Below are 25,714 nucleotides of genomic sequence, written 5' to 3' on the forward strand. Positions count from 1 at the left end.
TCTTGGGAACAGCTCTTCAGAATGAACTGTTTAACCTGCTGTATTTCTTTCAATCTGATTCCAGTCACCTAATTAGAATAGTTTTTTTAATCAGAAAAGAAAAAAGTATGTATTGTAAAAACAACTTGCCACTGAGGACTAGAGGGATAAATAGGCCACTGCAGTGGGTCTGAAGACACATGGAAGAGCCAGAAGGCCAGACGTGGGCCACGCTGAGCCTCCTGCTCTGACAGAGGCATCAGGCCAGGTGGATGGAATGATGCCTTTGGCTTCAAAGGACAGAGAAGTTTGACATCCCTTGGGCATATGGGAACCCGTGAGAATGCTGATCGGAGCAGTGATATAAACTGGAGCACAGTTCTCTAGATAAAGCAGGACACTTCAGATCTATTTTAGATGCTATTTTCCCAGTGTCTTAGCTAATTATTAGCTACATCATACAGGCTATTGTTTTTCTTGAATAATCATATTTGGAGATGATTCAGTGCTGGAGTGATTTTATACTCTAACAGCATATCATTAAGTTGAGAGTTAGATAATATACATTACAAATTGCATCTGGGCAAATCATTTTACCACATACATACTTCTTCAGTGCTATGGAGCATTCAACACAAACCAAGAAGTTTACATCTAAAGATTCTGATAAGAATATATTAATTCGTTGGCACCTTATCTTTCAGTAAATTTTTTGCATAGTGAAAGTATGAGGTACAATTCAAGGATAAGTCTTTGTTCCGATCAAACATTTTATCATGACAGAAGTATGAAATTAATCCATTTTTGTTGACAGCCCTATAAGTCCTTTAGAAAGAAATATATTAAAAAAAAAAAAAAAAAGAAAGAAAAGGATGAGATTTAGCCATTCTATTGACAAGGATAGTAGGGAAATGGAACAAAATTAGTATATTTACAGAACAACCTCTAAGACCATAATTATGTGGTTCCTCTCAAATGCTATGGTAATGGACCACAGGACATTGTAAACAAGACACATCAGTTAAAAATTGTACACATCAACCTTAGCAATCTTAGCACTGAAAATATAAACAATACATAATATTAATTTCAGCCTTCAAAGACAAAAAGACAGTCAACAAAGATTCATCATTTCAAAGTCATATGTATTGTTTAAAAGTTTTAAGATAGTTTTTTGCAAGTATAAATAAAACTTTTTTTATTCTCACAAATATGGGGCAATGAGGGACATAGTTACAAGATACATGGCTAATAATGGAACATTGAAATTATTAAAAATAAGATACAGAATAATCATTAAAAAGAAGTCTGGCCGATACTATAAAATATTATACTAGAAATCAAATAAAAACTACTTAAGAGAATATTTAATATGTAGCTCCTTTTTCTTTTTAAGGAAAGGATATACCTAGATTAACAAAAATGTTAACTACTTACATTGGAATCTTATTTATACTTTCTGATTTAAATAGGCAAAATGAGAAAACACCTTGAAATAGAAACTCAACTTTTAGGATTAAAGGGTCAATTATGTTGACGGTAATTTAACTGCAACTTCTATCATTCACAGCTAGACAATTTCAAACCTAAGTAATGTCATTACAGTTATTGTTTAGAATTCTTTTCATTTTAAACATATGTATTTATATTTGGAAAGTACCTATAAATACCCGAATATCTACTAATGAAAAGAGGAAAAAAAAATCTCTTGATCATTCAATGTTCTGGACTCAGCAATTACATTTGTCACAAAAATAAAATAACGTGAGAATTTTTTCATATAATTATTCGTTGCACCATAATTTTTTCTACATCTCACAAACAAGATTCACTTCCAAAAGGCAACATTTAAATAAGTTTTCCCTTTGTGTAAGTCGATTTATAGAAAAGAAATCTTAGAATTATCATTAAAACTGATCATCATTCTAGTTTTCTATCACTTTATTGTAAGTTATTGAACGAAACAAAGATGTTTATATAATTTCATATGACACAAAAAACTATTTTTATTCATAGATTTTGAATAATCATTGCATTATGTAAGTAGGAAAAGAGTATTAGGCAAAATTACAATTTGGAAAATCAATAACTTTTAGAATTTTGGAAGAGAAACTAGTATAACTGGTTTATGAATAAGCTTTTTGACATATATGAGAACTAAAGTGTATTATCTTAGCCTTTATTTAACAATGTTAATTTACAAGTATGTGTCAATGATGCTTTATGTTACCATCACATTTTTTAATTTTATTTTTTATTGAAGTACAGTCAGTTACAATGTGTCAGTTTCTGCTGTATAGCACAAAGTCCCAGTCATGCATATACATACATATATCTGTTTTCATATTCTTTTTCATTAAAGGTTATTACAAGATATTTGAATAAACCATGACTTTTAGAAGAGTAAATGGTTACCTTTAAACTTGTCTAATCATTTCTGTGTAGGCAAAATTATATTAACATTTGGCTAGAGACAGTACTCATATTTATCATTATAGATGGAAATAAGGGGAAAACTCACAGTCTGATGTCTACCTTTAATAATTTTTTAATGAGATCAGTTACAAATGATTATAAGCTAATGTGTTTAACTGAGACTTCTAAATAGCTTTCTACTTTTTCAACCAATCCCTTCTTACAGAGGATATTAATAAAACAGATCACAAAAAGAAAATTAAATCTTTTCTGAGATTAAAGATTTGTGACAAACTAGAAAGTAAAGAGTAAGAATAAAAAGATAATTCTCAAAGTGATAGGAAGTTAATAATAATGTTCCCTGGAGATCTGAACCAGAGACTTATGTCCTCAATCTGCATGTTAACAATAATGGTGATAGTGAGTAACAAGCACCTGGAATAGGCTGACAGTATGTAATTACTATATTTAATTTTCCTAAAAAATTTGAGCCATTGTGAGGAATTATAAGAACGTATAATAGACTAGTGATTGAGTAACACAAAGGTAGATGAAATGTAATGTAAGGCACAACATATTATATACCTAAAGAAATAATTTAAATTACTTGTACCTCCTGATGGATTCTGTAACCTCTCAGGGTGCTATTTTGGGCAGCTCAATGAAGAAGAGCAATCAACTATGAATAAATCAATGCTATAACATGTTAAAAGCATGACTAAAAAGTATAACAATATTAAATAGATGGTGATTTTAGCATGGTTTCTATCTTAGAGGCATTGCCCTTTTAAAAAAGTGAGGTCAGTTTAATATTTTTGTAACATGGAAAAGGTTCAAAGGAAAATACATTAATAAAATAATTTAGAAGGCAGTTATAATGCAAACAATTAGCATAATGCACATCCTTCTTCTTCTCTTTCTCTCTTTTTTTTTTTTTTGTTGTTGTTGTCAATGCCTGGCTTAAAAATATCAGTTCCTAAACGTGGATGCTAATTTATAAAACTTTATGAACAGGAACTAAAGGAGAGAAAAAGCAGACAAAACAAGGACATTTGCAAATGTTAAACAGAATAATGGAAAGATGTAGTGAGTTTTCCGAAGGCCACAAAACAATTGAATGACCAGACTGGGAAGGAACTCAGATCTCCTTCCTTCCAGTCAGTGTTGAAAATTACCAGACGCTTTTTGCACCCCCTTTCACTAAAAAAAAATTAGTAGCTTAAACGCCAGTCAAGTGTTTCTGTTTGTAGTTTTGGAAACTCAATTTTCTAAAATGTTCTTTTATATATTAACTTGAGTTTTATAATTAGAAAATTAAGTTATTAAAAATGCCTCAGTGGAAATATATATTAACACATCAAAATTTATATTTGATGCAAACTGTTACCAGACATTAAGTAGACTCAATGTAGAGTCACAGATTTCCAGATAACTAGGTTTGAACTTTATAGCATCTCTATACTGATTATTTAAGATCATCAGTTTAAATGAAGATGAAAAAAAAATGTTTCTTATAATTTGGGAACTATAAATTATTCTCCAGTTAACTAAGAGTTTTTCTGGCTTTCCCCCTAAATTTAAATGTAAAAGATTGTGATTGACTATATCCCAATATTATGAAAGGAAACTGGAGACCTAAAAGACAAACAACTAATCTCCAAAATTAAAGATTTTCATTTCTGATAAACTTTACTATACACTGTTCTAGATATTTATTGACTTACTTATTCACTCACTCAACGCTTGATTATCTATTATCCTCAAGACACTGTGTGAAGTGTCGTGGAGGAAAAAATATTTAGGTTTCTTACCTTCAAGTTCTAAAAGCAAGACCAGGTTAAGGACCATTAACAGACAAGTTCACCCAGTGGAACCTCAATCTTTGTCTGTCTGTGGAACTTCCTTTGCATTGAGGAACTGCTGTCCCACTTAGATTATGCTTTCCTTGGTTTAAACATTGAGTATGTTGCCATCTGATTACTCTTCCCAAACTTACACATGACTCAATTTTCCTTTTTTTTTTTTTTTATCTTTTTGCCAATTGTACATTGTTAATTCTAGGTTTCACTAAAATTGACTTACGGTGGAAACATGTTATCTGGTAAATTGTAATCCTACTGAGGGTCCGATGGGAATAAAGATAATAAGAAAGAATGAGGAACTACCTAAATGAACAAATTGGTGACAAAGTTTCCATAGTTGTGAAAAATCAAGTGCTGTGTGAGTAACGATGTTACTTGGAGACAGTCACAGAACTGGCCACTTACAAATTGATCACACTACCGACACTCAGGTGAGGAATAAGAGGCCTCGTGATGGTGGACCAGAAGCTGCCAGTCTCTGTGGGCACAGATACATCAGTGCAGAAGGCTTCCATTTCAACTGTACTAATTTCCTATATTTGATGTGCTGAATATGAAGATATCAAATCCCCAGTCGTTTTGACATGTCTGTTAATGAACTTACCAACCCACTATGACCTATTAAGGTAGGCACTGTTATTACCATGTTACCATGGATAAACTGGCCCCCAGCAAGGTTAAGGAATCTATTCAGGATAAAAACTGGAGCTAAACCCAGGTCCCATGGTGAATTCTTTCCATAGCAAGCTTCAACCTGACCAAGAACCTTTCAAGGAAATCCTGTTTAATTTGGCACATTACAGACAGACCCAAGATAGAACTAATCATAGATTTGATAAGATCTCACATCGCAGGATGAATGTGTATACTAGTGTATTAAAACCACAATCAGGTAGGCAGCTTAAAATGATTTAACTTCCATGTGTTATACTCAGGCCAAAATCAAGCTGTAAGTGACTGTTCTAGCTTTAAACAATTAGACATGTCTCAGTGGTACCCAAATGAAGATTGTTGATAAAAGTTTAAAGTTCTACCTGTCTTTGAGAATACTTCTTTAAAATATACTTTTCCCCCACAATTAAAATATTTGGATTGAAAATTCTAAATGTTCCTTTTTCAGTAAAGACAACAGATCTAAAATTATTCAGTTACTATATTTATTCCTTAAGGCAACAGACTTCAAGTACTAAATTTTTAAGTGATTTTGATTTTTACAAAGAACAATTTTAAAGCTATAAGCATCATAAAGCACTTCATGCTTTCTTTTGGCTCTCCAGTAATTCCTTGATAAAATATACACAAATAAATTCTTACTTTTTAGTAAGAACACACAAGAAAAGGAAAGTTTGAAAAATACTTTAAAATTGTACTTCAGCTCATTTTTGTTAATTTTTAAGCAATTCATAGAGAAAAAAGTTTTTAATTGGCTGTCTTCTATTATCTGTAGTACAAAAATATAAAGTAAGCATGAGTGGTTGATATATGGAGTAAACTATTTCATGATAGTGGTTTTAAACATAGGTGCTGTGTTTCAGTTTATAACTTGTCTCAGAAAACAATATATTTCCATATTTATGTCTTTCAAATGATGAGTGTACTCAGTGACTTCATATGATGAGTGTATATGACGACTCTGGAGAAACTAGCTTCCTGTTAATGGAGTCAGGTCATTGGAACACCTTGAATTTTATAATATAAAACTGTGCTTTTAACTTTCTTTCCTTGAAAGCCACTTTTATAAATTGACACATAGTCAGTTACAATGTATCAATTTCTGATACACAGCATAATGTCCTGGTCATGCATATGTATACATATATTCATTTTCATGTTCTAAAAGCCACTCTTCATCCTTTCTTTCCTGTTTTTGTGAATGGTTCCAACCTTCTTCTGCTCACACAACTAGAAAATCTTCACATTCTCTTTGTCTTAAATGCATCCCTCAACCTTAGCAAGTCAACCAGATGTCAATTTTCTTTATCTAATCCTTTCCCCATGCCAGTATTCCAATCCTTGTTCAGGCACCTGTGGTCCATTTCCTGGACTATTCTGGCATCCTTGTCTTTGATGTCTCCATAACATCCCTCATACAGACTGCTGCCAGAGTTTTATTCACTGAATCACTGTCTAGCTTTAAAAAAAAAAAGGAAAAGGACTCTCAAAAGAAAAGCAATTAGCAACAAAGACCAAAACTTATTTTTCTTGGCATTTAGGACATCTAAATTGCCTTTCCAGACTCCCTGAATAGCAGTCACTGATTACTCATTTTTGCAGCATCCTTCTGAGGGTGGTACCACTGTAGATGGAATAGAGCTGGGAGACTGACAGCACCAACCAACATGGAAGCAAAATACACTGGGTCTAACAGAACCAGTCACTTAGACTAACTCTGTGACTCTGGGCAAGTCACACAACAGCTCTGTTCCTCATTCCCCTCATGTATTGTAGGACCACACTCAGATGCTTTTTGTGGGAATTAAGTTAAGCTAGAAAGTGTCTAGGAAGACGCAGTGGAGAGGCAAGGAGCCATGTCTATACATGAGCACATATATCATTGTGACTTATGTCACTGTGACCAGTTTTAGTTATTGCCCTGCTAGTTTACAATCATTTTGGCGTCCAAGGGCCACAGCTTGTCCATCTCTGTGAGGGTACTGTCTGTACAGAGTAGATTCTTAGCAGACGTTTACTAAATTAAACAGAATGCATATGAAATATAGCAAAGGCATGCCCAACTGTTTAAAGGTGACATGACTTGTGTCAGTGACAAAAACATCAGTCATTTCTTTTCTTTAAATCAACTTTACTGAGGTATAATTTACATGCAACAAAATGCACTACTTTAAGAGATGAGGTCTGACAAATGCATCATTTAGGGAACCACCACCCCCATCAAGATGGTGACTATTCCCATGACCCCCCATTTCCCTTAGTGCCTCTCTGCAGTCGGCCCCCTCCCCAACCTCAGACAACCACTGATCCGCTTTCGGTCCTTATGGATCAGCCTTGCCTGCCAGTTATTTCAAAATTTTTACACTAGACTTATTTCTGTGTTTCAACCTGAATGAGCTGTGTCTCTGTAATCAACTCATATAGTGTAACATGAAAAAGGAAACCTACGTGCATTGCAACGGGTGTTCCGGGGAGGGGGTGGTGAGGGGAGCGTAAATTTTAGTTGAAAGTGGAAATCAGCATTTTGTACTTCACAGTCACGTAGTTCTTGACACTTGGCTTTTTGGTTTGCTGGGTTGCCACTCAGCCGTTTTAGGCACAATCCTGACCTGTAGCAAGATAGTGCAGATCCTTCTTCTACAGTCTGGAACCCTGGATCCCAGCAAGATGAGGACTGAACGCTGGAAACGAAGGCCCCGGTTGGCGCCAAGCTCCAGTCTACTTCTGGGCCCATAGACCTTCAGGGAAACGTATTAGTGAGTAAGAGAAATCTGTGTCCTGGAACTGAGGCTGGAGGAAGGACCCCTAAGGCCTAGGCAGTTCTAGAACTCAGGGGGCACGCTCCGTGGGTCTCTGGCGCGCTGACTGCTGGGCACCGGCCCTGAGGGTCGTGCCCCGACGCTGCGCCTGGGGAGGGGGCACCATCCCCGCGTCGGGGTGCGCGGAGCGCTGGGGACCAGCGGCCCATGAGGTCAGCGGGGGCGCGGGGGCCGGGGCCGGACGTGGCCGGCGGACTCCGCGCTCCTCACACGCTCACACAAAAGAGGCCGGAAAGTGTCCGGAGGAAGCGGGTGCGTCACAGGGGACGGAGCCGGAGCCTGGCGCGCCCGCCCCGTCGCACCCCGGGTACCGGCCCGCTCGCCCCGCTGCTCCGCCACCGCCACCGCCACCGCCTGCACCGCGGCGCCGCCAATGAGACTCCTCCCGCTCCTAGGTGAGTCCGCGCGCCCCGGGCCCCGGGTGCACTCGCAGGGAGTCAGAGGTTTCCAGGGTGGCACTCACGTGCCAGGTGGATTTGGCCAAGACTCCAAGCGGCACAGCCCTTCTCAGGATGTTTTTCTCCCTGGCCTTTCAACTCTGGAGTTCGCTCTTCAGGGCCCAGGGACTGAGGCCCCTCTTCACTCCTCCTGACAAAGTCCCCGAAGTCTCAGCCTTTGACAAGTCTTCTGATCCTCCCCCGAGAAACTGGGGAAATCCAAACCATTAACACTTCTGGGAGGTTTTCTGGCCTTTGAAGGGGACTGCCGCTCAGCCCAGATTTGGGGTTCACTTCAAGTACTATTTCGATGATACTGTACGGAGAGAATAAATCACGCCTTTGAGGCTGAATTAATTCTGGTTTACACAGTGTGTACAGCCCTATGTGAGGCTGGGATTTAGAATTGAATGTTTAAGAATCTTTTGTTACCAGATAAGGGTAATTTATCTCAGATGGCTATTTGCAGAATAATAACTGGCATGATTTATAACTGTCCATCCCAAGTGGGCTTGTCTTGAGAAGTCCTAGGACAACAATAAAAAAAAAAAAAAAATAGAGGAACGTCCTATGCTTTCCCTTATCTTTTCCTACCAGCCCACAAAATACCACTGCCAACTTTGATTTCAATAACTCTGAAATAAAGGCTTGTTCTCTTTTAACGCTGCATATGGTTGGTGGTGTTTGGTGTTCTGTTTCTGAAAGATCAATCTTTGACCCATATGTTGAATTGATTGTTTTTCCCCCTAATGGGAGAACATGTGAAAGAAACTTCACTATGGAAAAGGCAGAATTTTAGAAGATCATTAGAATACAGGGGAAAAAAAACATAATTGCATTTATCTTCCTGGATAGTATGATCTGTTGCTCTTCATCATGAAATAATAGAGATTTAACTCTGGAAAGACTCCGATACTCAGCTGACCTTGATTTCAGCACAGAATCGTGCCCCAGAGGATGAATATTCCTTTATAATCATGCAGTGACCATTTAAAGTATTTCGTCTCAGAGTGAAGGGGCCAGTTATCCAAGAATGCGGTTTTCTTTATAAAGCCCAGATTGTGTATTACTTTTAGCTCAGTTGAGATTTACTTGGTAAACGATGAGGCTGAAGAAAAGTTAATTTTTTTACTTACTTGCTCTTGTCCTGTTATTCACCTAAATGCTCCCTGGGGGAAAATTCTCATGATGCGTTTATCCAAATGGAAAGAAAGAAGGATATTAATGTATACGTAGTCTACTACTCAACAATGGGGGAAGGTTTTTCTTTTTCTTTTTAAAGGGTGTGCTTCTCTATTTTCTTTAGTGGGTTTTTCCACTTTGCTGAATCGTTCCTACACTCAAAACTGTACCAAGACACCCTGTGTCCCAAATGCAAAATGTGAAATACGGAATGGAGCTGAAGGCTGTTACTGCAACATTGGATTTTCAGGAAACGGTGTCACAATCTGTGAAGGTAAACAATCTTTAGCACCTCTTTTGGATTATATTGTAAGACTAAATTCTGATGTGATGGCTCTTTTTCTTGCCCAAGAAATGAAGTTGTTTTCCTGTACACTGTTTGATTTCATGCCATTGATAAAAAAGCTTAATTACTAAACAATAAGTCTGAGCTCCCTAGGTCAGAATTTATGCTTGACTATTGATTTCTGTTGACTCTACATGTATCTTATTTTTGGTAAAGATTGCCTTTGAACCTAAGCTGAAAAACGAGGTTGTAGAGAGCAAGGTCAGTATCTTTAGAGACAAAAGAACAGAGAATTCATGAAGTCCAGGCTATACTGATAGGTGTTGCCCACAGATATCTTCTTCAGGTATTGAGTGTCTAAATTTGAGACAATTATTAAGAGATTCAAAGTTTTCTCCTGCATACCCAGCATATATGCCCTGGAGCGAGAGAGAGAGAGACAGAAAGAAAAATTTGAAATATATTCTTGTCTGAAAAAGAAGATCCCGTTTATGGAACTTTAGGCTAGAGCCCAGAGCAAAAATGCCCAGAAAATCCCTCCTCAGGTACAATTTAGCCCATCGGCTTGATGAACAGATCACCATCCAGTAATCAAATTTGCGTCATTTTTGTCTGTGGTTTTCATCACCACCACTCCTCTTCTTTCCTAAAGGCTCGCTCAATCTTTCTTTATTCTTGCTTTCATTTTTAGTAGAATCTAGTTTGAAGTAGGTCAACAGAGCAGCATTCTATGCAGGAGAGAGAGAGAAAGAAAAATTCCAAGTAACATAAATTAGTTTTAAAATATAATTAAATGGCAAGTTCACATTAGAACTGTGTAGTATTACACTCCTAAATGTATTTAAGATAACATGGACTTTTTCTAATTAAGCCAGGATATTGTACATTGTTAATATTGCATGTGTTTGCTTATAGCATAAACAAGTTGTGTCTGGTGATTCAATTTGATAGGCTCTTAAAAAAGATTAAATACGCAGTATATAGTAAGACCAGACCTCATCATAATTAGTTTAATGTTTAAAAAATGTGGAGCAAAGCTGCAGTTGCTTAATGGTGCATTAGATCAGGCGTTTCTGCTTGTACATACAGCCGGGATTTGTCATTTACTATTCTACAAGCACTAGAAAATTCCTTCCATAAATAATCTTAGGTCTTTATTGTGTACTTAATTGAACGGCATTACAGCAAGTTGATAGTTGAGTGACCTTCAAAATACTGCATCAAACATATTAGTGTGCTTTTCCACTAATCATTACAAATTGCACCCCAGCACTTCATAAGCAGCGTTGCCTTTTTGTTATTTAGATACTTTTCAGCTGTCATGATTACCATCGTAAACATCAATAATTTTTGACAATTTGGACCTTCCGCAGCCAACCAGCTTCTAATCATGTTTTTAATGATTTCTTCTAAAAACACATCTTCCATTATCCGATGCAGTTGTTTTTCCCCCATGCTGTTAAGTCAATAGCCAGCTGAAGGGCAGATAATATTTTCCGTGGAAAATAAAAATATTTCAAGACCTTTGGCCCTGCAGTTTCTTTTTGCACAGAACATAATTTGAATGGGAATTTTCTTCTGAACTTAAATTCTCTCCTTATTTAAAGAATGTTATATATTCACTTGTTTTAATATTCACTGTCTGAGGTTTCCAATGTCCTCTTAACAGTGTTCAAACCATGGTTTTTATCTTTTTCACCTTTTACTAATTCACTGACAGATTTTTGACACTTTTTTCCAGAAATATATTTAATATTGTTTTGGAATTAAAGCACTGTATTTTCAAATGCTGGATAGTCGAGGTTGTATTTTGGGTTTGAAGAGTTTGAAGATCTCTAAAGAGATCCCCCACCTTTCTTTATATTTCTCTAAGACTGTTGGTAGGCTATTAAGAAATCACTGGACAGAAGTTCTGTTACAGAGGATGCCTACTTCTTGAGGAAGGAAAGTTGATTTTTTTTTTGGCATCATTAACATCATCTTCATCATCTTTATAATCTTCAAAAAATCTGGCTCCCTCAAAGGCGTGCCAAATAAATATTATGTAGTAACCCAACATTGCTAAATGTATTCTGTTCCAAGAGCTAGTTTTGAACAAGTTACTCAGAATTGGGATTGCATGGTCCCCTAGAAACAAGTTTCAATAGCAGTGAATTTATTTCATTTAATTATCTTTTTATTGAACCGTATTTATTGAGTACTTTCATCATCGTCATTGTCGTCAGCACTGAATCGAAGATACTAATTAGCATAATGCCTTCATCCGTTATTACTCCCATTTTATCTACAAGGAAATAGAGTTTTAAGAAGGTTAGGTGAAATTCTCAGCTGACACAGCAAATAAGTGATGGAGCCAAGATTTAAGCCCAAGTCTGTCTAATTCCAGTGCCTGCATTATTACTCGTTCTGTTTGACCCATAAGGCCTCTGCTTAACAAACACTGCTATGCGCTTGGATTAACATCATAAATAAGAAATTGGCCTTGATTTCTAGTATGTCTGAGGACAGTTACAGAACTATTTTAATGATTTGATACAATGTTATAAAAAGTATAAAAAGAGGTAAATTTGAGATGTGCAATCAACTGCAGGGAAGCTTTCCAATTGGAGGTGACATTTAAGCTTAGAATTGAGAATAAATAGGTCTTATCAAGATTGCCAAAGTGACAAAGAGAAGTCAGGCAAAAGGAATCAGCAGTGACAAAGACCTAGAAGTTGAACACGTGTGTATTTTTAAGGCACTCCTAAGTATTTCATGCTGGAAATGTATCACAGGGTCCACTAGCTGAGGGATCAGTGGGAATTCAGTCAAGGTGTCCAGGGCATGGACTTTATTCTGTTAACAATAAAAAAAAAAAAAAAAAAAAAAAAGCTATTGGCAGGTATTAAGTAGCTGAGTTACACGATACATAGTGTGTGTTACAAAGATGGCCCCGTTAGGTCGAGTAAGAAAGGATTAGCTGGCAGCCCACAAAAGGCTACCTTCCCAATCTATAAAACAAATAGCACTTCCCATTTGTACAGTTCATTATAGTTTATGCTGCTTCTACCCAATATAGTTTTAATTTTCATAACAAGCTTTTGAAATAAAATCTACAGTTGCTGTCTTTTACTCACAAACACCATCATGACTGGTTATAACCAGCTTTTGCTGGGCTCCATGCTGTCGCCTTTTGAACATAGAGAAGCAGGACTTTGGAAGCTTAAGCGATTTTCCCAGCGTCCCAAGGCTAACCTGGAAAAGCTAGGACTCAAGCCCTGGGACCTCAGCCTTCTGCAGATTACCAAAACTGTCAGCATATTACTAGTCACCTGATATATTTAGTGTAGTACATGTTTTTAAACCAGATGGGTAGAACAGTATCATGTGAATAGGAATTTATTTTTTACCACTGTATTGAGGCATTAATGGAGTTTATTTACACACTCATCTCTATGCTGATAAGTATATTTTAAGATAAAAAATGGAAAAGTTTGTGTAGAAATTTGGGGGTACAGTCAAAGGCTTTTGAAATTGTTGAAGATATTTAACCATAAAATTTAAGTTATTTTAATTCTTTAGACGTACACTGCTATTGCTATTCCTTATGGTTCTCAGTATATTTTTGGTTACCTTCTGGTGCATAATAATTACAAATATAGGAAGTGAAAGATTCCTCCTCCTCCAGGTAATAAGGAAGGTGTTAAAAAAAGGGAAGGAAAGTTGAAAGGGCTGGAAGAATCTTTGTGCACACCTGGAACACAGTGCTGGCTGAGTTGGAATCAGCTGAGCTGTGAGAAGGAGAAGCAGGGACGGGGGAAGGAGGCTGTGCAGTGCGTGTTGGGTACGAGGATGGACGGGTGCGAGAAAGTGGTCTCCCAGCTCTCGTACAAACTCATTAAGTGGGGCTGTGTTCTTGGACGTGTCGTGGAATCTGAACGGGGAGGAGGGAAACAATTGCCCCGGTTAAGGTCACGAAGGCTCAGGAAGGATGCAACGGACTACCTGTACACATGCGCGGAAGTCTTTCCATAGCGCAGAACATGCCTGCTACGAACAGCGTCACAAGCACTTCACAGGGAAGCATGCCTGCACTCAGGGGGACATACTGTATGATTGAAAAGCAGTTTTTCATTATTATCTAATAACCGTACGTATGCTTGTAAAACTCAACGGGAAGAACACCATCATAAACTAGAGAGCAGCGTGATGGTGGTAAAGGCAGAGAGAACTGCGTCACGATGGCTTTCCAAGAGTCAGAAAGAAGGAGTCGTCCAGGGGTTTATAATGTGAGAAAAATATTAATTAAAATAGTCCACTAGCATGAATCTGCCCAGGCTGAAACTGACGTGCTGAGGACACGTGATTGCTTCCACAATAGTTGTTCTTCAGTAATAAAGAGGATGCGCATTAAAATGGGTGAACCAAGAATCATCAGAACAGATGCAAAGCATACAAAATGTGTGTGTGTGTCGTACATATACACAGACGTTAACGCAGTAAGATTTACTATCTAAACTATGTCCTAATAATAGCTGCCGTTTTAAATATTTAATGAACTGGTAATGTCTGTGATAGAAATGTGAACAGAAAGGTTGCTGTTAAGTATTCTTTGCATCACATCTCCACGATATTTCATATTTAATCATGTAGTCACATTTATATGATATGTGTGTGTGTGTTTATATACCTTTTGACTTTTATGAGGTCATGTTACGTATGTCAATGATTTTTAAAAACAAGCATGTCAGAATAACATAAACTAGTGGATATCACCCACTTCTCACTCAAATAAATGTAATTATGAGATAATTCAATTATGAAAATGATGCCGCCAGTACTCAATATTTTATTAGAACTCTCACTTTATATATAATATAATAAATTAAATTATTTAACTGTATGTGTATATTTCCCTGTCCTCAATGGCAGTGAGATTTTGAGAGTGGATTTAATTTTCAGAAACAGCTAAGAGAAACTTTCAGCCAAATTTCATGGGTAAACTGGAAGATTACTTGCCAAAATTGTTTTAAGAAAATAGTGTATGGTTAAAAAGTAATATGAAGTGAAATATTTTGCATGCATAGCCTGGAACAAAGACAATTCAAAAAATTTTGAAATGCTTTGATATTATATATAATAGCGAGATCAGTGGAATAAATGTACTGACTTGCATATTGTTAATTCTCATTCAGATGCTTATGTTCTGTGATTTATTTAAAGATAGGTGTGTTATTTTCATGTGTTCATCTCAAACATTACCTATTCTTCATGAATGCCATTCCAAAAATATTGTTAGTATCTCTAGCTCTAAAAGTAACAAAGAGACCTAATACATTGTTGAACTAGATTCTAAGTGTATGCCAGCTTATTCAGAAATATATTTATTTTGCAGTTATTAATGAAAATATTTTATAAAATAAACATTACAATGTAGGACAAATATGTCATAAAATGTATCAGTGCATTTTGGGGAACAGACCAAGCATTTTCTTGTGTGATCAAACACCATAATTACCTTTAGAAATGATTGAGAAAGAGGCAAGATCATTTACTTATTTTAACAATGGGTGTATATATTTTGTCTCTGTCAGTTTCAAAATTTATTATAGCTTTGAGAATTTAGAAAATGGTACCCTTAATAACTTAGCATACCAACATGGTGTTTCTGTTACTGAAAAAAGGTGGTCCATCAGTTTAGCTTTGCATATCCTGGCAAATTAAATACTCTCTTGACCCAAGTTAGTCTATTTATTAGGTGAGACAGTTTGGAACAAAAACAAGGAAAGTTAAAGTTTATAAATTACTTTTAAATTGTACCCATGTATAACTTCTGTGCAGTTACAAACCCTGAAGGTGGAGTGGCTCAAAACTGCCTCTAAGAAAGCCGTTGTTCACAGAAACTTCTAAATCTTGTCTTTTTGACTTAAATCTTCAAATGGTATCTTCTGAATATTTTTTTTTCATTTCTTATCAGGCATCATCAGCTTTCCTGGTAGTTCATCTGCAACCTCTCTTGTCCTTTTACATTTATTAAATTTTATGTTACTGGAACTTAGGAGTAGAAAATTGAGCAGCAGTCGGGACAAACATTTTCTTTGATTTCTTTCTCTCTCTCTCCCTCCGTCTCTCTCTCTCTCCTTCTTTTTCTCCTTCTCTCTTTTCTCCTTATTCCAATCCTTGGAAAGAAATGCCTTTTGGTTTTTAAGTAATATTTAAAGAATATTGAAAGATTTGGAAATATATGTTTCAATAACATTGCACACACATCTTCCTTCATATGTAATTTGTTACTAAAATTCTTAAGGAAGCAAATGTTTTTGTAAAACAAACATATTTTTACATATTCCAGAGGAATTTCTTAGGTAAATGAATACTAATACAAAAAAAAATTGATACACAGCTATCTAGAAACACATCAGAGTGAACTCCAATTTTTTTTTTTAAAGTGAGGTACAGGTTTCCCTGGGACTTCTTGTACTGAATGGAAAATGTAACCAATTTAAGGAATGAGAGTCTAAATTAACTCAAGGCTTACATTCCAGGATGCATGATTTCTGTGAACTTCATCCAAATAAATAAAATAACCTTTGCCAATTTCAGAAGTCCTTTTCCTTGTACTGGAAATACGACCTCTTTCATCTGTTGACAAGAAAGGTGACAATACAGAGGATAAACTCAACCACAATAATTAGATGGAACGTCCTCAGAATATTCACTCCTTAAGATTACAGATTCCTTTAACATACAGAAAGAGAAAAATAAAAGAATAAACCATTATAAAAACTTTCTTTAAGCTCATGTTTTAGTTTAAAAAAAAAAAAAGACACAGGGCTTGCTTGTGTCACCTGAGTTTCAGTGATCCGCTTCACAGTTTTAAAACTAAAAACTTGATCTGACTTGACAATGCCATTTTTACAGACTGAGTTTCAGGGATCATTTTTCTAAATCATCCTTCGTGTTTATCTCATAGGGCAACTATGAGAATTAATGAAGTACAAACTAAGAAATACCTTGAGATTTTAAAGAAAGGTTTAAGATGAACATAAGATTACAGATTTTCCCAAATAGTCTATAATGAAACATGAAAATATTTATTCATGTAGAAGTCTCATTTATTTTTAATTATTTTTAATCAGTATTTTCTAGGTGGATTACTTGCATATTTAGGATCAGAAAAGTAGTATCAGATAACTAATGACACAGAATTAAACCAAAATAGTAAAAATAAACATGGAACTTCTGAGTTCCAATTTCAGTCATCAAAAAGACTTATTCAAAATTCTGTGTTAAATCAGTCTAGATAAAACTTACCATCTGATTTGACATTATTAGAGTCTTGTTTTTTTTTTTTCCCAAGTGAAGACTATCTTTTTTTGTTTTTACTTCAGGCTAAAACATTAATTCATCATATACATACACAGATATATGCTGCTGATAAAGCATCAATAACAATAAAAATTTGGTATCATTTTTTCTAGGATTATTTTTCATTTTGCATGCAAAGTGAGCATGGAGTTTCCCCCAGCTTATATTTTCTGTCCAGTCACATCTTTAGGAGCTGCTAGGAAATTTAAATTAAATGAAGATTGCACTCTAGCTGTGGAATTTTCCTACATTTTAGCCCTCTGTTGCTTTTTAAGAGAATAATGATATAAAGAAGAACAGAGGAATTTGAGGAATAGAACCTTTAACACAACGAAGTGACTGACTGAGTCTCAATTTTTCTGCTTCGTTTATTATAGCTCTACTGTTTTGTCAGTACGTTAAGATTTCTAACCTCATTTGGCCAAATTGATGGCCTTTCCTCTGTTCTGGGACTGTCAGTGCTCTATAGTCCCAGTTTTAATGGGCATCACATACTTCATAGCCAACTTCCAGTTATTTCGGAAGCAAATTAACCAGTCTTCTGATTATCCGTTTTCCCAATATTTCTCTTCTTTCTTATGCAATCTCTTTAATGCTTAAGTAAGTGACTTCAGATTTACAGCTTACTCACAAGAAAAGAGTAATATTGATGTTAATTTTCGTGCTTTCTGTGAGCTAGACTATTCTAAGCACTTTACATGAGTTTATAAATTTAATCCTCATAACAATTTTGAAGTAAGGGCTAATATTATCCTCAATTAATAGATTAAAGAATTTTCCCAGAGAAAACACATTCAGACAATTGCCTCATATGGTCCTCAAACTACTATGTGAGGTACGTCTACAAATAATGAAATTGAATCTCATTAAAATAAAAATGAATTGTGGTTTAACCCCTCCTACCTCTATTTCGCTTTTTTGGCACTACGTTATCAAAATAACTGATAAAAAGAAAAAAAAATGTGTAGTGTCTATATTTATGATACCTTAGGAATAAGTGCATGCAAATTAAAACTATTTATAAACTTTAATATCTTGATGACATTCTTAGACCAGGAGCAATTGTTTAGCTCCTGTTCATCTACCTCCTAAATCTGTAAAGTCAGAGAAGGGCCATGAGAAGTCTATAAATTAAGAATGAACTTCTCAAAGCAAAATCCAGTGCTACAAACAGGGCAGTTCAGAATATACAAACAGGGCTTCAGTGAAGACAATGTCTTTTCCCTGGGGTGGAGATATTCTTTCCCCTTCCTGGAAAGGGAGTGGAAATCTTGGTGACTGGTTGAGACATTATTTTCCTAAGGCTACATAAATTTCCCATTGGTGTTTACTCCCAAATGAAGCCAAGAAAACACTATCAAAGGAAACCTTGTCATTTGCCTGTCATCCCTGAAAATTAATGCCACCTTTCTGCCCGCTCCTCACCTATGCTACCTGGAATATTGCCTGAACATTGCTGTGCCCCACCCACACAGGAAACTTGAAGCTTTATTGCACTGAAGAGGTCGTAATTGTCTGGCAGGCAAAATCAGGGCCACGCTACCTGTGGTAATCAACATTGTTCTCTAGTTATAAACATGAGGGTCATTTAAGGATAACCAGTCACTGGAGAAAAGCCAAAAATACAGACACAACGATGAATAAATAGAACAACTGGCCTGAAAAAAAAAAAAAAAAAGACACTTTTTAGGGAGAGAAGAGAGCTTGAAGGAAAAACTCCAGTTCATACCCCCAAAATGATTCTCAAAAATTTTGTATCCAAACAAACAAAGCAAATAGGCTTCTCTGGACGAAAGAGCTATCATACCACAAAAAAATACTTTCTTCTTCGGTAGATCCCATAAACTTTGTGCTATTCAGCTCCTTGTACCGTCTTTCTCCTTGTCCTCATCTCCTTTAATAGCAGTAGGAATCAAGACAATAAGCTGGTAAAATTGTCAGTAATGCAAGCCAGGGCTTAAAAATCACCAGAAGATGGAGACTAAAGTCTCTGGTCCTGAGTTTCCTTTCCTACAAAAATGATCACACATACAACAGGGGAGCTACAAATTTCAAATTTATTTACACATCAGTGGACGATACACCTGAATAAGTCCAGACACACTTCAGTTCATCAGTTCAATATCACCCTCCATTTATAATAATCCAATTTCACCCCCCACCATGATCTTTTCCATTATCCATGCCCAGACCTCTCCCAAATTCCTCCCCTACTTTATCTCAAAGGTGATGTGTTTTCTAACCATAATTGTATAATTTGCCCTTGATTTTTCACATTATAATTTGAGGATGAAGCCCTTGCTTGGTACCCAGGAAAAAGTGTGTTGTTTTAAGAACCTCTGCCCCATTTGATTCAACTCAGACTTTGCTTTTGACTCACTTATAACATCTGTGGTTATAATATTGTAATTACCTGCAGTTTCCAACCTATGTTGTTTGTTCCCCCCAAGTGATTTCCTTAATCCACTAGTTAATAGTCTTTCTTGTTCCTGCAAAACAAACCTGTTTTTCTCTTCCAGTAAAATCTATTTATCTTCTAATCTATATTATTCCCAAATTGAGGCAATAATGTGCAATGGAATGACAGAAAAATAATACCCAAAGACTGCAGAACTAAAAGGCAAAGGTGGAAAATATGAGAAGAAAACCAAGAAATGGGGACTAAACATGGAGAACCGAATATCCATCTAATAGAAGAAGGATCTGACAAAATGTAGCAGAGAAAATAACAAAAGATATAAAGTCTCTGAGACTAATTCTGGCTTAAAGAAGCGGGGAGGTATATTTTAGAAATCCTGTGATATTATCTCATCATCTTAAAAAGAAAATTTCTACACCAAAATCTTATCTTCCAGGTTTCCATTATTGGATCCCTCTTTTATATCCTTTTATCCCAGCCCGATGACTTGGAACCCTCCGGGTGTGCCAAGCCCTAGTAACTAGATTCTCAGGAATAAATTTTAATATTATTGTGTCAAAGTCTCCAAGCTTGTTATGTATATTCTAGTCCTGTTCAAGTGGGATTCTCACGGCATTGGACTAGGAGCATTATTAATGTCTCTTACAGTTTTAAAATTATTTGATTCTATTATTGTGAGACATTTATTTGAACTGTAGCCAATTTCCAGCTCATCTACTTTTTTGGATAGCTAACAGATTTTTGGCTCAGTTGGAAACATGAACGTGAAACTGATCTGGATTTTGGTCTCTTGCCTCTAAACTCAGTGCACTTTCCACTGTGCTATCCTGCTTGACTGATCTCTGGAGCTGGCATGACCAGTGCGGGTGATGCTTTCATCTGCTTGCATGTGCTCCCTCGTCCCTACTCCTAACCGTAACGCCGCCATGATAGTCTTTTCTGCTGAACCAGGTTGTGACCCCAAAGTTCCCCAGGTGGATGTTACAAATCAGTAGAGGTTGGAACATAAATAAAACGTATTTTCCACTATTTCCAACAAGAAAACTTGTTTTCTCTGGTGTCTTCTTTGTTTGGAAGGAATTTCTGGACCCGAATTCAGTGAACCCCCCCCCCCGTATTACAGTCCTAAAAGTAAGGTATTAAATATAATACAATCAGCAAAGAAGTACAATACCAGAGTCACCTAAATCACTAAAAACCCACAAGAAACCTATAAAACCTTGATTTTTATATTTGCTCCCCTGTGGGAGAGGTTTAGCACTGTCGTAGGTGACTGAGTGTACTCCCTTTGAATAAAATGGTACACGTATTCATTTTGTAGGGAGGAGGGTTGTAAGTCATGTAATTTTATAAGCGCCATTTAACAAACAATCTGAACAAAACGCTTTGAAATGGTTCTTGCCCTTGTGTTGCAGTTTCCAAAGAACACTGATGACTGTGAGATGAGCCAGGGATGGTGTGAGTGGACTTGATTAGAGGGGCGGTCTTCTCTGCTGGAAACCTGTGCCCAAATTTCTCCATTCTGAGGATTTCATATTTTTCCAGGCATCAAAATACTTTGTGTCAGATTCAATAAATGGGACAGGATCATCAATTGTGTGTGTGCTCAGGGGAGAAACTGGACACTTTCAATGTTGGAAATACTATAATCTGAGACTCATTGTCTGAGACCCAGTACTCATGTCACTTTCTCAGCAAGGCCTTTCTCATTTCTATATGTTAAGGACAATTGTTTGTTTTTTCATGTTGTCATATTTCCTTTTTATTTTTGTATTAATATGTAATATTGGAAAAAGTTTTGATGGAGTCTGTCTGCATTTAATACCACCTGGGGACTCCCCCAAATGACTGCTATTTGGGGACAATGACTAATTCTTTTTGACTGTATCCTTGGACACTCCTGAAATTCCTTGGATTGAATCTGTAAAATACAATGGATTGTTTTTGAGTACTTATTCTGATTGATTGGTACCCCATTCTTATCATTTCTTGCCTGTGCTGAATTTATTAAGACACTGTGGACAGTATTCCTGCTTGAATGGATCCAAGACTATCCATCATAGCCAGATGGAAAAATTTGTGTGAATGATCAGTTAGCACCATAACCTTCATGTTGGTTTTCTCCAAACTATCTTCATCTTCCTTCTTCATTTTGAATAATCCACTGTGCAAGACTGACTTTGCATTAACTTATCTACTGCTCTTTTGAACATTTTTGTGGACTAGGAAGTGGTATGTCCTAAGGCAGGGTCATTTGCAATATGGGCACTAATGTCTTGTGATGACCTCCTATTTTTGAAGCACCCACACTCTCATTCATCTTCAGAGTCCCAGGAGTCACAGTGACTATGTTATTTTCTTCTGCATTTTGTGTAAGAAATATGCCATTTTCACAATCTTAGGAAGTGTGACATTATTGGTATGTAACAAAATAATATTCTTACTTCTAATCATATTTGTACTTTGTTCTTTCTTTAATTGCAAAAAAGAATTCAAGTCTATGTGCAATTGAAAATACCTGTCCCACATTTATCATTCTTTGCAGTGAGCTAATCATTTTTAAATACACCATTACATAGAGCTATATTTATTCTTCAGTTGCCTACTTAAGGTAAAGTTTTATTTTTTTTTTCATTAATGCGTGCAAAGTGAAGGACTGTTAATAAAACAGATTGCATTGTGTTTATTTAAATCAGGCTCTAAATTCATTTAAAGTAGAATAAGTGATCACATGAATGAATTGGGAAGAAATAAAATATTCTTACTCTCTGTGACTTTACTTCATTAGAATTTTAATGCTTCCAATATATTGATTATGAAGAAAATTATGAAGATTATGAAGAAAATACTGTCTCCATCCACAAACATGTTTTGTTTAATCCTTAAAAAAATGTGTTTTAACCCTTCCCAAGAGTTATTCACATCCTTGCTTTAGAAAAGATTCTTTCCATTCTGTTTAGCAGTGCTGAAATCAACCAAAAGATTACATGTTTAGGAGGATGTGTGAAAAATGCTTTGAAAAACTCTAGTATATTACCTCAGATGATTTCTTCTTCCTGTTTTCTTGAAATATGATTTTATATCCTATATTTTACCAACTTTCAAACTGGTCCCAAGAATCTGAATTTACAATAGATTTTGTAGAATTTGTTAGTCAGCTGTATGAGATAATACCACTGTGTAGTGTTTAGTATGCAACATTTGTATAAATGTTTCAAATATTTTGAACCATAAAAACCATAAAACAAATCATATTTGTCTGGCATGAAAATTGTGATTTTCTGAATATTAAAACCTTAAGGCTATATTAATTGAAATATTTCAGTTCCTTTAACCTTTTTGGTTCACTGCCATTGAGAAAAAAAGGCACCAGGGCTTAAATTACTGTAGTCTCATGGGTAGTTGTGAGTAGGATGATAATAAGGATATTAGGGGAAAAAATACTCTTGTTTAAAGAAATTGGAATATAGAGAAACAACTCCAGTACCTGAATGGAATAAGTAATGTATTTTATATTCAGGTCAAAGAGTTTCCATTAAAAACTTGGTTATCTTGAGTGTCTTTGGTCAGACAAGCTCAATTCCTACAAGGTCCCTTTACATGGAACTTACTGCAAAAGAATGCTATTTTCCATATTAGCATGATTTCTCCCACAATTTCTGTTCAGGTACTTAATTTATATTATCAAGAAATCCTCATTCATAAACAGTTTCATGGGTTAGAATTGTTTAAAAGTTCCCAAATAAATTGCTGGAAGGTAGAATGCCAGAACTGTTCAAACCTTGTACGTATTTTAAGGAGGAAATTAACACTTTGGTCCTTTATTTGCCATGGAAAAAGATAATGACGTTCTCTAGAAGATTAGAATCTAACCAAACATTGTAGGCTATATATAGCATACAAAGCCTTGTGCCATTTGTGAAAACGCTCTCAGGCAGAACACCCAATGGCTGAGTTTCTGTGCTATATTTTTTAGGCACGCAGATTTAATTTAGAGATTATGGTTTGAAAATAAAATTTACTGTATGAGTGTTTTTGGCTGATAAGAAATTGATTTCGTGACCTTGCTACACATTAATTGAAAGATCTGGCAATGTGTCTTGACGAAGTTTAAGGAACCACACACACTTGGAAGCATGTCATTCCTTCCTGCTGAACTCGCTAGTTAATCACTTTGTCACCATGATAGGGAAGGAAACTACTTTTCGCTACTGTGGGGTCTGCATAATCTCCTCCCATGACATAGCAAGTAGATTTTACGTAATTGACATTATGTTTAGTTGTTTCACATTGAAAGTGGAGCCTTTAAGAGTATATCATTTATAGATTAATATGGTGTTTTATATTTTCTAATATTTTAAAGGTTCTATTTATCAAATTAAAAATTGAAAAGTGTGTGCACATGGGCCCAGATAGACATAAATATTATTAGTTATGTAAGCTATTCAATAAATTTTAGAATGCATTTTTATAATAGAATGAAAGTAGCTAAGTTGTCAGCATTCTCTACGTCTTAAATGTTAGCTTATTTTATTGATGGTAACTCAGGTTGTATTTACAGAGGGAAAAAATGAATTGCAGAGAAGAGTTAAAACAAATTGTGAAATCTGTAAAAATCTTCCCAGAGAACACCAAAATATATGTATGTTTTCCTTGCGATTCTTTGGGTTTACTAACTAGATCAGGTATCTATGCAGTAATTATCCAGAAAAGTGGACACCTCCATTTTACTTCTCTTTTGTGAGTGTAACCTCAGAACTAAAATTTTGGTCATACTTATTTAGAGACGTCATGCTGTTGGCCCTCTGCTGATCAAGAACACATCCTAAGTCTTAACAAATTTATAATTAAAAATAGAATTGAAGTCATGTTTAACATTGAGAACTCAAAGTGGGAAGGGAAGGAATGTGCTGTATTTGTGCATTTTTGATAATTAAAGTTGAGATGTACAGACAACAAAATCAATGTTGACAAGATTGAACAGAAGTTGAGGTGGTTTAACACTTGCTTGGTAGTTCTGCGTTTGTGGAAAAATGTTGATATTTTGAAATAAGAGAGTTCTGTATCCTTTGTGTCAGAAAGGTTCTTATGCCAGGTTTCCTGGTGCCATATGGTGGATAAGTTCTGAAGATAATTTCTGGACCTTTATAAACACAGAAACCGTTTGAGAATACTAAAAAAAGTACAGCAAATCTCTGCTGTGTATGCAATGCAGGAAGGCAAGCAGATGCTCGATTACAGTGTTATGTTTGTTCAACGAGTGTGATGTTCACTGCAGCAGTTTCATAACGCAACACCATGTGGAGAACAACGGTTTTTTAAATGTGTTTTGGACTTTGAATTTCAGTTGATTAGTAGATAAATATGTCTGAAAATTTTCAATAGAGGAATTAGCTGTTGTTTTACAGTCCATAATGTCTTTACAGTTATCTTTTAAGAAATCAGATGGCTGCTTTAAGAATAAAGAAGAATGAAGTTAATCTGAGGTTTTAGATTATAACCCATAATACACTTTCATTATTACGTTGAGAAAAGAAGACCTGTCTTATCAATTATTGGTGATACTTTTTTTTAATTTTTTAAATTGAAGTATAATAGATTTACAATGTTGTGTTAATTTCTGGTGTACAGCATAGTGATTCATTTGTACACACATACTTTTTTCATATTCATTGGCAATACAGTTTTATAAAAAGATTCCAGCGATTCATAAATTATGATCCAAGGACTTAGTACCAATCAATAATGCCTTAATATTTGAAGATCAATTCCTTCATTAATAGGAAAGAAATTATCCTTATAACAATAATTAAAACTGAACGATACACTTAGAAATATGGTACATTTAGGGAGGAGAATTTAAAATAAAATTTTGACCTATGATAAATATTCAAAACTAGAATATCAAGTACAAATAATGAATATAGGGGAGAAGAAATGACTATTGTTTATTTCAAAGTAGATTTCAGCAAATGAAGCGTTACAATGGAGACCCACTTGGGAAATCTGTGCCTCAACTTTTTAGATTCAGCTACTGCTGACAGTTTTAACTGAGACTGATCAAAAGTAGAATTACAGTTTATTGGAAGGGGCATGGCTATGGCTGTAGCAGAGCCTCTGAGGAAGCCGGCCCTCGGGTGGAATCCTGGTTCTGTCATTTATTAGCTGTCATAGTTGAACCAATTCCTATATGGTGTACACGTAATCAACTTCAAAATATTTTTTAAAGATTAAAGAAGAGAATACGAATATAGCACTTAGCCATGTTACTGGCCATATAGAAAGACCTCAGTAAG

At 35.6% G+C, this 25,714-nt stretch overlaps 1 protein-coding gene across 1 annotated transcript in view; it reads left to right on the top strand.

Annotated features, from left to right (window-relative positions):
* The first annotated feature begins 8,018 nt into the window (after nt 1-8,018).
* ADGRL4 (adhesion G protein-coupled receptor L4) overlaps nt 8,019-25,714 on the top strand; it is a 110,471-nt gene continuing 92,775 nt past the window's right edge. The window contains exons 1-2 of the mRNA XM_031465455.2: nt 8,019-8,142; nt 9,491-9,640. Coding sequence (XP_031321315.2) covers nt 8,121-8,142; nt 9,491-9,640 — 172 coding nt within the window. The 5' untranslated portion in view covers nt 8,019-8,120. The remainder of the gene's footprint in view (nt 8,143-9,490; nt 9,641-25,714) is intronic.

The sequence above is a fragment of the Camelus dromedarius genome, chromosome 14 (genome assembly GCF_036321535.1).
Source record: "Camelus dromedarius isolate mCamDro1 chromosome 14, mCamDro1.pat, whole genome shotgun sequence".
Taxonomy (NCBI): domain Eukaryota; kingdom Metazoa; phylum Chordata; class Mammalia; order Artiodactyla; family Camelidae; genus Camelus; species Camelus dromedarius.